Source organism: Epinephelus moara, chromosome 8, assembly GCF_006386435.1.
Source record: "Epinephelus moara isolate mb chromosome 8, YSFRI_EMoa_1.0, whole genome shotgun sequence".
NCBI classification, from domain to species: domain Eukaryota; kingdom Metazoa; phylum Chordata; class Actinopteri; order Perciformes; family Serranidae; genus Epinephelus; species Epinephelus moara.
Window position 1 is genome coordinate 25,110,201 of NC_065513.1, and position 14,757 is coordinate 25,124,957.

A 14,757-nucleotide genomic window follows, 5' to 3' on the forward strand; every position below is an offset into this window, starting at 1 on the left:
CCCATTATTATGTCCCCTTCAACCATGCCCTCAAAAGAAGAGCACACACCCACACACACACACACACACACACACACACACATACATGTGGTTCCATAATTTACTGCAACACAAGGCCAGTGCCTGGAGAGGCTTTTATTGCTTGCCAATAATCCTAATGTCATGTTGATGGACCAGGTCAATATCCTTGTGTGCTCTCTGTCTGTCTGTTTGACTGTTGCTCGCGCTCTGTCTCCTTCTGTTCTCCTCATGTTTCGCTTTTCTCCTATTTCTGGTCGTCTCTTTCACCTTTCCACTTTCTGTGCCCTTTTGTCTTTTGCTTTGTTGAATTTGTGGCGTGCGCATTTTGTGCGGTTAGAAAATTGACAGCTGGTCGCCCTCAAAAAAGAAAAAAGAAACAACAACTACCTGTAGTCTTCCACAGACTCTTTCAACCTTCAGCTCTGGTAATGTATGTGTATGAGTCATACATGGACGTCTTGAATTTATGAATGGATTTGTGCCTAACGTATGCCCGAGCACATAGACACACACACAGACACACACTTGCATATAAATAGACTTTCTATTTCCCACTTCTCCCTCAGAGTTGACAGCTTATCATCATCAGCTCCAAGGTCATTGCCATGACAGCAGAAACGATGTTGCCATGGTAACCTCAGTGCATCACACAAAGACAGTTAGTTTGACTACTTTGGAGTATACAGCTCATAATGGATTGATAAACATATTTGACCGTGGTTAATTTGGCTGCACATTAAAGATAATTTTTATCTTTTATTTACTCACACGTGTCAGTTTTGAGCAGGCTGTTTGTGCTCCTGAAGTACTGAGGGTTTTCTATCACCGGGATCTTGGTCATTCCGATGATCACCGCGTCAGGGCCCATCTCTGAGGAAGAGGGAGTGTTGCTGCCGTTGGAGACGTGGTGAAGAGGAGAGGCGGAGTCATCATCGTTACTGATGACGGAGGATGGTCCTGAGTGAGCAGAGAGACAGAGAGGGAGATCAGTTTGTTTATCTCATCTTCACGATGAGGCCCTGCATGTGAGACAGAGCAACATGTCAGTACACATGGCAGCCATGTTAATAGCATAAGGACATAAGGGAATTAATTAAGTTGTTAAGCTGTTATTAGCAGAGATTGAGGAGATGAGATCATAACGTGGGAGGTTAAGCTCTTATTATTGATCACAATAACATCTAGGAGAAGGAGAGAGAAAGTCAGTCATACATTATAACATTTGTTTGAGTGTGTAACAGTGTTTAAGTACTCAAAATCAGTCATGGTCTCCAGACTGCTTGTTGAAGGTCTCAGCCTTGTCTTGGAATCAACTGCCTTTTTTCTTGGTCTTGACTCTGGACTTTATTTCAAGACCAGTTAAGGCCACAACCACCGGGATATCACTAAATTACCTGTGCAAAAAAGAAGTGTTGAATATAGATGGGTTGATTTCAACTCCATATTGTTTGTTTGTATTTGTTTGCTCATAGCACACAAAGGAACATTTCCACACATAAAATTCACCTCTGCAATACTTTTTGATTATTTCATCAAGACATTCCCCATGCTACACTCACACAGACACACATATGTACATAATATGGCAAAAAAAGAGGTGAATGAAGAGCAAACTTAAATTGTTTCTGTGGGTGTTTTTATGGCAATGTGGATCTTTAACATCAGTTGGAGGAGTGCCTATGGTTTGTTTGCTCCACAGGTTATTGTCTTGCAGTGTGAAACTCGTACTGGGTCAGGTCTTGGTCATGACTTGGTCTTGGTTGAGGTGGTCTTGAGTACAACACCGGTGTGTAAGCTAGAAAATGGACAGTGACTAGTGATGCGTGGGTTGACCCACAGCCAGTGGGGCCTGCAGGCTGACCTGTGGGTGGGGCGGTTTGAGTAAGCTTGTTATAAAATATTGTGGGCAGGCTGGTCAATAGGTGGTATAAATCTCTGCAGTCATAATGTCCGGTAAGCAAGCGTCTTTCTGTCCACACTAAGTCCATTAAAAATGTGTTTCTGTAATGTCATGTAAACTTAGAACAGATTTTAACAATGCTATTTAGACAGAAACAGTCTAAATAGCATTGTTAAAATCTGTTCTAAGATCACAGGAGTGATACAATGGGACTTGACTAAACTTTTTAGTATTTAAAGATTCCTTCAGAACTCCTTGGCATATTTTTTATTTCTGTTTTTTTTTAAATTTATTATTCATCTATTTTTGTGTCTACATGTTACTGTATTTAATGTTATAGCATGTGTGCAAGGCAAGCTGTTCAAACAAATTGCCCCTGGTGGGATTAATAGAGTTGTCTGGATTCTGAACAAACCACTGTACCGTTCAGCTGTGCTCTCATGCAAACAAACCACATCAGATGTCAGCTGTGCGCTCAAGATCTTTGGCTACTTTTAGACGTAAACACTTGAGATTGGTGAGTACTTGCTGCCTGCCTACGTTTGTACTTTATTAGCAGAAAACATGTCTTATATTGTGACATTTAAGCCGACTGGAAATGACTTATAGAGCCAAAAGCAAGCATGTTACTAGCGATGGTCATTAGCAGGAACTTTCAGCTCTGGTTTGTGGGTTTATGGGTTGGTTTCGGGTCACTAATTAACATTTGACATTTGTGTTCATGTGTTTTTAGCAACACTGATCACCAAAGTTTTCAGTGACTTGTGAAATTACTCATTACAATGCTCTCATATGATCATAGAAGTAGAGTTACAGTTTGTTACTATCACACAGGGCTCCAAAGAGTTAAGGAATCAGTATGCTCAGACCAAATGCTCAGTGCTTGTGTGATGGTTGAGCAGTGTCTGTGACACCCTCCCCCCACTGCTTTCTGATGTCAGCGCTGGGGCGAATTTCTGTTACTCGCCAAAACCGACAATTTTAAAGGATGCCAACACAGAGTGCAAAGAAAAAAAAGAGAGAGAAAACAGGGTTGTCCAGCAAAAAGTCGAACCTGGCTCAGTTTTGAAACATTTAGTAAGCCGCTGTACAAGCCAATGCACATTCCTAGTAGATGATTTTGTTGCGTTGTGTTTCAGCTGTTATCCCAGTGACCGTTCTGACGAAAGATAAACTAGTTGTCGCCATGATAACTTTCCAGAGCAGTAAAATCTGTCCTCATAATATTACAGTGCAGTTTTTTTAATACTTACAATCCATCAAACCCATGGATCTGTCACTCCATCTGAACTGAACCAAGTGGATCTTATTTCCTTTCTCACCAGTATCGGACACGCAGCCTCGTACATTTCTTAAGTCGAGGCTGTTTTCAGTCCGATCACCCACTTATTGTGTTTCAGAAAGGCGTTCACCCCACATAACCTTCTCGCTATGGAGGGGTTGGAGGGAAGTATATCCTTGGGCTGACCACATGAGCCTCACTGCACCGGCCAACACTCACACATCTTCATGTGTAACAGCTCTGTGAGAAGTCAGAGGAGGACAGACACTGCCATCTAACAAAGTTACACTATGTAACTGTTTGTAGGATATATTGATGAGGAGGCAGCTGCTCTCATATTGCTGACTCAGGTCATTTTGTTTGGATGAGAACAAATTTGCGAACTTCTTTGCTGGGAAAATGAGTGACTAAGCTCGTAAGAGTCCCATTAGAGGGCCAAGCCTGTAGAATAGCACTAGGTACTTTGTCAACAGCGGTTGTTTTCATGTTTGAGTGCTGGGTTATTTTTTTAGGTCAGGCTCTGCAGCATTTAATGATGAAGTCAAAGAAAGAGAGCGATGAAAGAGTAGCTCTACAAAGCTGGAGGGTAACCCGGGGAATTAATGTATGCCCTCAAAAAGACGAATGCCAGTAATCGAGGAACCTGGTGGAGTAAAATCCAAGAAGTAGGAAATCCAGATCCAGTGTTCTCAGTCGTTTCACTGCTATTATCTGGTGAAAACATCTCCGGAGAATAAGCCTTTCTCTATCAAAACTCACTCTTTTAGTCCAAGTTAGAAGACACTGGGTATTAAAATTCATGTTTCATACGACAGACATTTTTGAAGGCAAAAATGCAGTAACAACATGAGGCATGGCTCTAGAAACAGAAGAGAGGTGGGATGGCATGAGTCAGACACGGAGCCCAACCCTTTCACAGAAAAATGGTTTGTTTTGGCAACAGAACAGAGGTGTTATTAGTTTCTAATTAAGACAGTGAAAACAGTCCGTGAAGCTGATTCCATCTTCACAAGTTTGTCAGTTGCAGTCCTACACCTTCATGACATCGCTGCTAATTTTCTGTGTCTTTAGGTTGAGTGCCAAGGCAAACAATAGCAGCACTAAATAGCAGCTACAGTACATTTGCAAGTGCGTACTGGCACACAGCAACGCTCACTCTTTCCCACTTATGGATACACACACACACAAAGTAAGCTACAAAACACTTTATAAACATAACTGTGTGGGCTTCTTTCAGCTTTAAAGATAGGTTTGCATTTTTTAAAAGTGTCTTAAAACACATGCCTGTATGTATATTAAAAGCATTACTGGTTGCTGTAATTGTTCCTTCTGTTAAAATGTGTAATTGGGAGGTTGGGTTGGATGGATGGGTCAAAAAACAAAACAAAAAAAGCCAAACTTTTACATAATAGACCGCTGTTTTTTTTTTTACCATTTCTACAAGTCAGCATTGTTTTTTTTAAGCATGAGCATTCCATAATGTTATTATTCTCATTGTTACACCTTTCACTGTAACCGTGACAACGAAGCTCCCTAACCTTAACTAAGCTCTTGTCTACACGCAGACAGATATTTTTGAAAACCTTTATTTTTATTAACATTTTGGCCTCTCGTCCACATGTAAATGGAGTTCTTGAAGATGCCCACTGAGGTGCATATTTTTTCAAAACTTCAATTACTTAAGCCCCGTTTCCACGGCAAACTTTCAGTATGGTACCTTTGGAACCAAAAGTAATCCCACAGACATGGTACCTAGACTCGTTACCAAAAGTGTGTGTCATATAAAAACTAATGGAATGGTCAAAGTTTTCACAGTGAAATTTAAGGTGTGTTGATGGATTCATGTCATCAACTCATGCATTGAGTAACATAACAAGTAAACGTTCCACCTTAAAAGTTGCCCGCGGTTGGCCCAGTAAATTAAGTTATTTTTTCTCAGTCTACAGCTGCTGCAAGAGGCAGCAAAACATTCTTTCATTTTATAATTAAAGTTTACTGATAAAACTCTCCACAGTATGAACAGTGGTTACATGAGCCTCAAAACCAGCCACAACTCAGCCCTGAGCAGAGTGACCATCCTCTCTTGACCAATCAACAGACTGAAGTGTTCACAGCTCCACCTTTTAGTACCAGATCTGTGTGCTAGGTACCCCAACAGAGGGGGGACCAAAAATGGGGACGGTACAGAACGGTTCAATTGGTACCATCCACAACTTTTCACAGTGGAAACTGTACTGCTTGGTGGAAACAGGGCTTTAGTATCCATGTGGACATATAAAATGGAGTTCTTGGGAAATGCTGATATCATCTCCTCATTTTGCACATGCCCATTGTTGATTTGGGTAATGAGTATGTGCCAGAAATAACAACAACAATGGTGGACTATCTGTTTGTTCACATTTTTTTTTTAGCACTGTTAAGTCTTATGATTACTTTACATGTTAACCTAGTGTTGCTCCACTACTCCATGGACAAACGGAGGCATCTACTGTGCCCGATGTTATTTGGTCCATATCTGCGGTAAAGAAACTACGGTTTTGTATATTCTTCAATAGTATTTGATGTATTGTTGATGTAGTCTTTATTGCTGTCTAATTGCCTGGGAAATGTTTGGATTAATTTTTGTGTTCTAGTGTGGATGGAGATACTTTGTAAAGGAAGATTGATTAGAGAGGGGAAATCCATTTTCAGAAATATCCATAAATATGTAGACAGGGCCTAAGCACCATGATTTTTGTCTAAATCTAAACAAACTTTAAAAAACAGTGTTTTCACATCTTAAAACAGACTCTTTCAACAGGGACAGAGACGATTTTGGAAGACGCAGACACATTATGTCATCATACAAATTATACAGCCAACCTTGTGAGTGTGTACATGTATGAGAGTGTGCTTCTGTCCTGATAGCAAACAAGCTCACAAGGTTACAAAGGTGAGAAAAACTTGCCAAAGCATTGACATTTCCACAGTCTGAGTGGACTGGCGTTTAAATGGATGCAGGGTGATGACTCCTGCGACTTCTTCCACTGCTGCTGTATTTTTGTAGGTCTGTCATCAAATTACATTTTACCGTCTTCCCTCTCAGCAGATGATAAAATCACAGGTGAACGAGCTTCCAGTGCGAACACACAGAATATGTTAATGATAACTGGTTACGCTTGTAAATGATCTTAATCACTCAGGTGCATGGAGGGGTTAGCTAATGAATGCTTCTCAGTGCATTGCCCTACAAGTACTGTAATACAAGCTCGTGAGTGATCGTCTGCTTTATGCTCCTAACTCATTCATGCATTCTTCACTGATTTAAGGGTGTGAACGAGAGACGTGTGTGTGCATATGTGTGGGTGTGTGTGTGTATGTATGAGGATCTCTTAAAGAGCGTAATTGGATGCTTCCATCTAGGCCTGGTCTTTCATCTGCACCTCACTGTGTGTCAGGTGAAGAAAAATAACACTAGAGACAAGTTAGAGCACGGGCCTCCTCATAGACAGAGAAACAGTACTCACTCAGAAACACACACATACACATGCACGCACACACGCACGCAGCCCTTCTCCAAAGCTCTTCAAGACACGAGCATAAGCCTGCAAACATTGTATTATGAGTTGAGATTGATTTCCCATGAGCACAAAATACAGTAGATGTATTCCCACTCATGTGGTTGGTTCTGCTGAATTATAACACTGGTGGACATCGTTCATTTCCTCCGTCCCTGGCCTCATATCAGGCTCTAGTGCTGCTGACAGGGCTTGATTGAGAGGGAGAAACTGAGAGAGTTTGTTTGTGTGTGTGAGGATGAGTGTGTGTGTGTGTGAGTCCAAACCAGCTGGTTTGTGTGTGTGTTGGTGACTCATGTGAGGATTGAAAAGGCCTTGAGAGAGAAAAAGAATGAGAGCGAGAGCACAATAGTTTGTTTTTTTGTGCGCAAGGATGTGCACACTCGTATGTGCTCTAAGTGTGTGTGTTTGTGTTTGTGTTTGTGTGTCGGGCTGTAATGTCTTCCAGCAGCATCTTTCTGTGTCCAGGATCAGACTTGTATGCCAATGTGTCTCTTTGAATGAATGGGCCCTAAGAAGTGATGAGGAGGGAGCGAAAGATGAATACCAAACACGTTGTAGGGGAATTAAAAGAAGAAAAAAGATACTGTTTGCTTTGGACCAAATGTTTTTTTTTTGTTTGTTTATTTTTTACAATTTTCAGACATGACAATATACATTTATGCCCCGTTTTGTGACACAGTACAGGTCATTGCTGCCTTATGTAAACCTTGTAAATCCTTCCTTAAAGTGTTTTTTGTTGTTGTTGTTGTTGTTGTTGTAGCTAGAGATGGGCGATATGGCCCTAAAATAGTGTCACGATATTTCAGGGTATTTTTGCAATAACTATATTCTTGGCAATATTACTAATAATTATTTTATTATTAATTTAGAAAAATATAATGGCAACACAATAAGTGATATAGTTTTACAGTGTGCCTTCAAATATTCAGTTAAAACTAAACAGAAATGATCTCTCATTTTAGTTTGTGAACAACAACAGTAACTCAGAGTGAGATTCAGATTCTGTATACAATATTGATAGTACAACTAAATCAAATCTACCACAACAGCGGAGCTGTTTATAAAACATTCAGGACGCCACAGTTTATTCCACACTACTAAAGCTGCTACTCTTTTTGGAACCACTACGGCGTCTGTAATAATTTCGCTTTCTGTCATGCTTATTGTTACCATGGGTAACAGTGTGACGTCAGTTTGCCAACAAGTTGAAATATCGCGCCACCACAAATCTATACACAGAAATTCATCCACAAAAAATGCAAAAATACTGGTGTGTCTACTGTAGTATTAAATGTAAAAACAATGCAGGGGTAATGCAGTTTTTCTTCATTTTCTAAATCTTTTTCTACGTATCTGAATTATATTCCAAGCCTAAAACAAAGATGATTTTTTCAGCAACCCACAGAGGCAAATTAAATCTTCAGCTGCTCTAAAAACGTATAAATCACCAGATGTACAGATAATTGTCTTTTGGTGCAGTTGATTTCATTCAAATCTCCAAGGACGCAGCAGATAGATGAATTATTGTGCTGCACTATACTAGCTGACGGCTGCTGCTAATCGTAAATACTGTAGGAGTAGCCCTTTTTTCATTTTCTTAAATGAAGGAAGGTTTTCGTTTCCCCTCAAATTAAGACTCTATCAGTATTATAAATGGGAGGCAGCTAATTTGCATTGTCACAGCTGACATTCATAAATAACGGGCTGTTCAAAGAGGACATGATTTCCAAATTTCTTTTGCTGGAGAAACTGCATTAAAGGAATGAAGCTGTCAGTTTTGGGTTGTTCAAGTTATCTAATTACCTGCAGTGTTTACCACTCTGTCTTTATCTCAACGTAACAAAGGGAAGAAGGAAAACATGCTGCACACACCAGCTCAGGTTATTGTCTGTCAGTACGTGTGTGTGTTTGTGTTGGGCGGGGCCGAGGATCATTAACGCAGAGAGGTCCCAGGGTCAGATCGTTATAAATACTGTTAAGCCGAGGGGCAACAGGAGCCTGTGTGTGTGTGTGTGTGTGTGTGTGTGTGAGAAGGAAAGGTGGCAGAGGGTCCACTGAGAGTGACTTAGTAAAAGGGGGATGAAAAGATATAGAGCTGGGAGGTGGAGGGAGGAAGAGAGAGATGGACAGGAGAGGTGAAGGTATAAGTGGGGTCAGGTCACGACCCAATGCTGTTAATAGACATGGAACCGATGTTTAAACTGGTGGAGACTGGAGCTCTTCGCAGTCTGGTGCGGCGAGGGATAAGAGTCAATAAAATACATTGGCTTACTCTCAAAGTTCAGGTCATGACTGGGAGTTGAGAGGCAGAGGGATGAGCACTAGAGATGGCAATTATGCCATATCGTGTTTTTTGTCTGTTTGTCTTTTAAATAACAGGTAAAGGCACTGTGTTGTCATCGTTAGGTGTTAGTGTAGTGGAATAAATGTGGTGAATTTAACGTCTGGCAAATCCGTAAAAAGATGTTTTTTTTTATCAATTAAAGAACATGGAATTGCAACAAAAGAACTGATATCATTTCCTTTGTCAACCTTACAGATTTCCTTCAACTTTTAAGTAAAAACCAAACAAAAATTATCTCTCATTTCTTTAGTTTGTAAACAACAACAGTAAAAGAGTGAGATTCAGATTCCTTTATGCTCTGCCATTTCTCCTCTAATCATCACGCTGTAACCTGTGACAGGCTGTTATGCTACTGTAACGATCACACAGTCATATATATGTAGTTTTTTGTCGAGCCTTGAGCGTCTGGTAGATTCACATCACCAATGGTTTGTAACAAAATTACTTGACGACACTGACTCCCGTTTGCGCACGGCGAGAGAGGAGAGGGAGAGACGCTGTGATGCTGCCGGAGGAGCTGCTGAATGAGTTCCCTCTGAGCGGTAACTCGCTAAAAGAGTCTGAGAAGTCGGAGGTTATTCATAAAATATCAAGTTTTTTACTTATGAATTTTTTTTACATGATATTAAAAATATGCCGGTATTTTCATGAACAAGATGATATGGCACTCCCTAATTACAGATACGAATGATGTCCAAATAAGATACAAGTTTCATTAAACTATAGACTACATATAAAGATGGACAACACGTCTCCACTTACTCCCACTTTACAAAAATGAAGCCAAAATACAGCCACTGCCATCTTGCGCTGGTGATGTCATTTGGAGCCAGAGTCTGTGCTGTAGCAATTATTGCGTCACTGAGTTCCTGCCCATACACCCATCCAACCAATTGCAAGCAGCGCCATTAGGCCACCAGCCCATTATGACGTCAAAGCCCCTTTTTTTAACAAAGAATAACCATTTAAAACCAAACTCATCAGAAAAATCAACACTTGAAAATACACCAGTGTGATAGAAACTACCCCAAATGACAGAAACCATCTCTGGGAAAACTTATTTTACATGTGCTTTGATCTTTTATTTTGACCCATGTCCCATAAAAGTTTATGACCTATTCTACAGCCAGCTACCAGGGGGTGATTTAGGGGTTTTGGCTTCACTTGTGGGAAGCTGTCATGTCCTGCATCTTTATTATACAGTCTATGCATCAAACTGACCTCCAGGAATGCCACTCAGTGTTTCTTCCAATTCGACCCAGTGGCCACTTGCGGTATTGCAGCAAAAATATCACCTGCGGCCCAATAGACAAACTAATATTTTCCCAATAGACCACCTCTATAAAACAGACATCTGTAAAACTATTGACAGGACACCTGGAACTGCAAACAAGTTTAATTATGACTCTTTGTGTTATCAGCTTTTGATCCATGGAGGTTTTATGTTTGAAACTTTCGTCAAGCCGAGAAAAGTGAGTAGTTCTCAATGGACTGAATAGGTAACATCTTGGGGTGTGTCATGATAGGATTAAACCACTTATCACATAGCACTATCTGAAAGTGCCATTTAAGGACTGCCACTAAAGTGGGTCTAATTCATGATCAGGTTTGTGTACCGAAGAAAACAAAGGACCCTGTGTCTGGTTGAACAGCTGTTTCTGTCAAGGGAGGATGGGCATGCTGCCATCCAATCAGAGTACAGCTCATGAATAGTGACACTGTTAAATTAATGACCTCTAGTCCACCCAGCCTGCTTCATTAGAGGTTTATGTTGAGTGCTGGAAATTAGACGCTTGGTGAAACTGAGCAGATGTGTTTTGTCGGCATACAGTAGTTATACAGCCTTGTCAAGAAAGTAGGAAAATCTCTCCACTTTAAATGTCATGGGGATAATAGAAAATGTGCTGTAGTGTGAAAAACAGGTTTTGAAATTTTTGGTCACCCATCTTGTTGCTAGTGTTTGTGACTTATAGAAGAGAAATGGGTGCTGGGATTTAAATCAGCTGTAATTCAGCCACAATGCAGCTCTGAAGGAAAAATAGTCGGCAGCAAAGCTACAGATTAAGTTATGAATGTGTCCACGTGGACAGTCCATCCTTTCCTCTTTGCTGTGGGAGCCCGAGGGTTTGGGGATCTGGAGTGGAGCAGTAGTTTTATGGCAGGAGCTTGCACCGGAGCTGAGTTAAAACGATGACTGTGAGTGACGGTATTGATCTCTTTTAGGCTCTCTGGGTACACCTCAGACAAACTGAAGCCATTTACCGCTGCATGTTGCCCAGGGCGATGGATGTAGAGAGGCTATTATGGGATTTAAGGACATCAGGGCTTGTCACTCAGTCTGTTAAAACAGCTTGGTTGTCTTATGCCCACAGAGGAACAGCGGGAGCAGTTGTTAGCAGATAATAGTGGATTTCTTGACGTGAGATAGCTTTATTGGTAGTCAGTGAGGTCAGGGCACAAGATTGGTTGAAATGTGGGGTTCAGATACACTTCAGAGATGGTGATGGACAGCCTCGATATCAGGTAGCACAACAACCTGAACAGGCAAGCATTCAACTCTTGATTGGTCTCTGTAGTTGGAGCCATTTGGTACATTTACTGCAAATAGGGATGTCAGGTTTGGTTAATTTTGCTTTTGATAGCCCGACACCCATAACCGCTAACTAACCAGTTACTTTTTAAGAATAAAGCGCAAAATGACATAAAATACAAGAAGCCTTTCCTTTTAGTCCAGTGCTTCACTGACTCAGCTTTAAAACCACATTTCAAAGCACTATCAGTTTAGACGTGGTGAAATTTAAATGTTTTGTGATGCCTTGCCTTTCATATTGTTTTCTGTTAGCCTTGCTAACAAACAGCTGGCTAGCTGCATTAATATGCAGAAACATAGTTCCCACTGTCCAGTCTCCACTGGTGAGCTAAAGTTAGCCCTGGCCGCTATGCACTGCGCTCCAGCCAGGTTGGGCGAAGCTTGCTTGTGGTGCTGCTCATTCGCTATTACCACTGGTAACAGGATGTGAAAACATGTTTTTCTCTCCCTTGGTGAATTGAGTAAGTGGCTTCATTTTGTGCCATAAGTCCCCTTCAGCACTGTTGACTAATGTATGTCAGCACCACAAGCCAGGCTGACACTGCTAATGGTGCTGACAAAACAATGATAACATTGGCCCGGTCAACAATGCTAAAGGGACTTTTTGACTTAAAATGGAGCAGCCTACTCAGGCTGGGACTCAGGTCGAGCTGGGAGGAGACCAGAGGGTGGGCACATTCCTTTACAGCAATACTGTTGGGTCACAATGGCGTTACCAGCAGTAATCGCATAATGAGAGGCGCCACTGGCTAGTTCCAAGTGGTAAGCTCCAGGGCTGAAAAATGAAGCCAACACGGAAGTGCCAAAAACAAAACAAAAAAAGTTCTTTGGCACCAGAAGCCAGTCAATCCCCATAGACACCCACGTTAAGATGCCCAACTTTACATCAGAAATAACCATGTTTTCAGCCTGGTACAAAAAAAACACTTTTGGCCTCTATAGATAATTTCTACGTCGATGACAACTGTGTGGGGTTGAGGGGCAGACCACTTTTGGTGATAGGCTGTCTGCTGATGGTGTCCCTGGTTTCTCAGTCAGATCCATCCCTTGCACCTTCACAGCGTCAGCCTCTCGCCCAAATATGACCACTTCTGGCTCCAAAAAAAACAAGATGGCCACGGCCAAAATGCCAAACTCAAAGCTTCAAAATGGTATTCCACAAAATCAATGGCTGACGTTACAGTAGCTATGTCCATTATTTTTTACAGTCTGGTAGCCATACCTCCCACCAGACAAGGGTGGTGCACAGTACAGTAAACTGAAGAGTGCCAAAATCACCTATAGACCGACATGCTAACCAGTCAAAAATATTCTTGACAGTTAACAGATCAGCAGGTAACAGTTGACTTCCCTAACTGCAGCTATTTTTGCTCAGGCTGCTGACTGAATATCATGTACTAGAGCAGTAACTGATCTATTTTTGAGGTGTTGACAGTTTCCATGGCACAAATGCAGAAACTTTGGCTGCCTTATAAAAATGTTGCCTCTTAATGAAGAATGACTGACTACAGGTAAAAAAGAAAAAGCATGGAATTATTTCATGTAAACCTCTGATTCTATCTTTCATGAACGTTGTATCCAGGCAGTGAGTGGACCAGTCACTCAGTCTTCAGCGCAAACACAGGCCTACTGCCACCGTTGACCCCAAAGGTCTTGGTGACCCTTTAAGCCCATCACAATACGTACAAACACACACACACTCAAACACACACTCACAGATGACAGGTAACCTGAACTCCGTGGTCTCTAAACTGTGCTGTCACCCCGCTGAACACAGGAAGTAATCTATTGATCCAGGAGGACGGGGGATGGAGGGACGCAAGAGAGATAGACAGACAGAGGAGAGGAGACAGCTGAAAGGAGAGGAGAGTAAAGAAGAGCGTAAAGAGCTGCAGATTTGCTGAGTGGCTGGCTGACAGATGGGGAGATAAACAGAGCAAAAAAAAAAAACCACAGGGAAAGAAGAAAAATGCAAATTGGATTTTAGGTTTTTAAAGCCGTTTTTCTTTCTTTTCTTTCTCTGAGCAATAAGGTCCCACATGAGCACACAGTCTTATTTATATTTCTGTATTTTGTTCTCCTCACTGGTTTGAGGTGAGGCGGGGGCCAGCTGGAAAAGGGTGGTGTCACATATGCCCATGCACCAGTCGGGATTTGGTTGAATCAAACTGTGCTGACAGTTGAGGGGTTGTTTGCTTATGTTTCCAGACCACTGTCAATCAAATCTGATCAAACCACACCCACACAGCCCTGATGAAGCAGAACAGCTTCAGAGTTTTTCATGTTAATAAATAGTAACTAAGGATATTGTTACCAAACTTTAAAGTCCCCCTGCTGACATGTTTAAAGTATGTAAAGATGTGTCACTATGATTTATATTTTATGGTTTTCCCCACATAAAAAACACTCTGAAAAGGGGCTTTAAGCACATCTACTCTTTCTTTCTCATTGGGAAATGCTGGATCAGGCCTCCACCTCACTCACCACTGCTGCTTGTGCTAGGTGGACCGCTGAAAGAGCAGTTCACATCAAGATGGCTAGTGTTATCGTTAATGAAAACCACTGACAGATTCAGCCATAAATGTTTAAGCTTCAGTCAGATCCAGACTCAGATGAGGAGTAGTTTGCCAAAATAAGACTGGCAGACATATTATAATGATTTGTTTATATTGTTTGTTAGCTTGTAGGCTAACTGGCAGTGACTAACTAAGCGATAGTTTTTGTAAAACATACAATAATATCTGCTGCGATGTTACAGTGTATTCACATTTGTATTATGCAAGTACATGCCAGAGGTCCAATCAAAGTTTGCAGAACTTTATTTGGTAAATGTTATGTGCAGTATGTCTGCTCTGTGCTGAATGTTACAAGTTTTTTTTTGACAGCATTTGTGCAACAGCGACTGGCTTTGAGTATGTGACACACCTGATCTAGCTTGTTTGATCTGAAGTGCACAGACATCCCCTCCTTCAGTAGAGAAATGTGAAAACACCTCGCAGGTGGCAAACTTTGCACGGATACAAGTCAGTACAGTCAAGGTTAGACATTTTAGGGGACATA

General features: G+C 41.3%; 1 protein-coding gene across 3 annotated transcripts in view; it reads right to left on the reverse strand.

Annotated features, from left to right (window-relative positions):
- ntrk2a (neurotrophic tyrosine kinase, receptor, type 2a) overlaps positions 1-14,757 on the reverse strand; it is a 135,905-nt gene that overhangs the window by 44,247 nt on the left and 76,901 nt on the right. For all 3 annotated transcript variants that reach the window (XM_050050850.1, XM_050050852.1, XM_050050851.1), the window contains one exon: positions 790-978. In XM_050050850.1, coding sequence (XP_049906807.1) covers positions 790-978 — 189 coding nt within the window. The remainder of the gene's footprint in view (positions 1-789; positions 979-14,757) is intronic.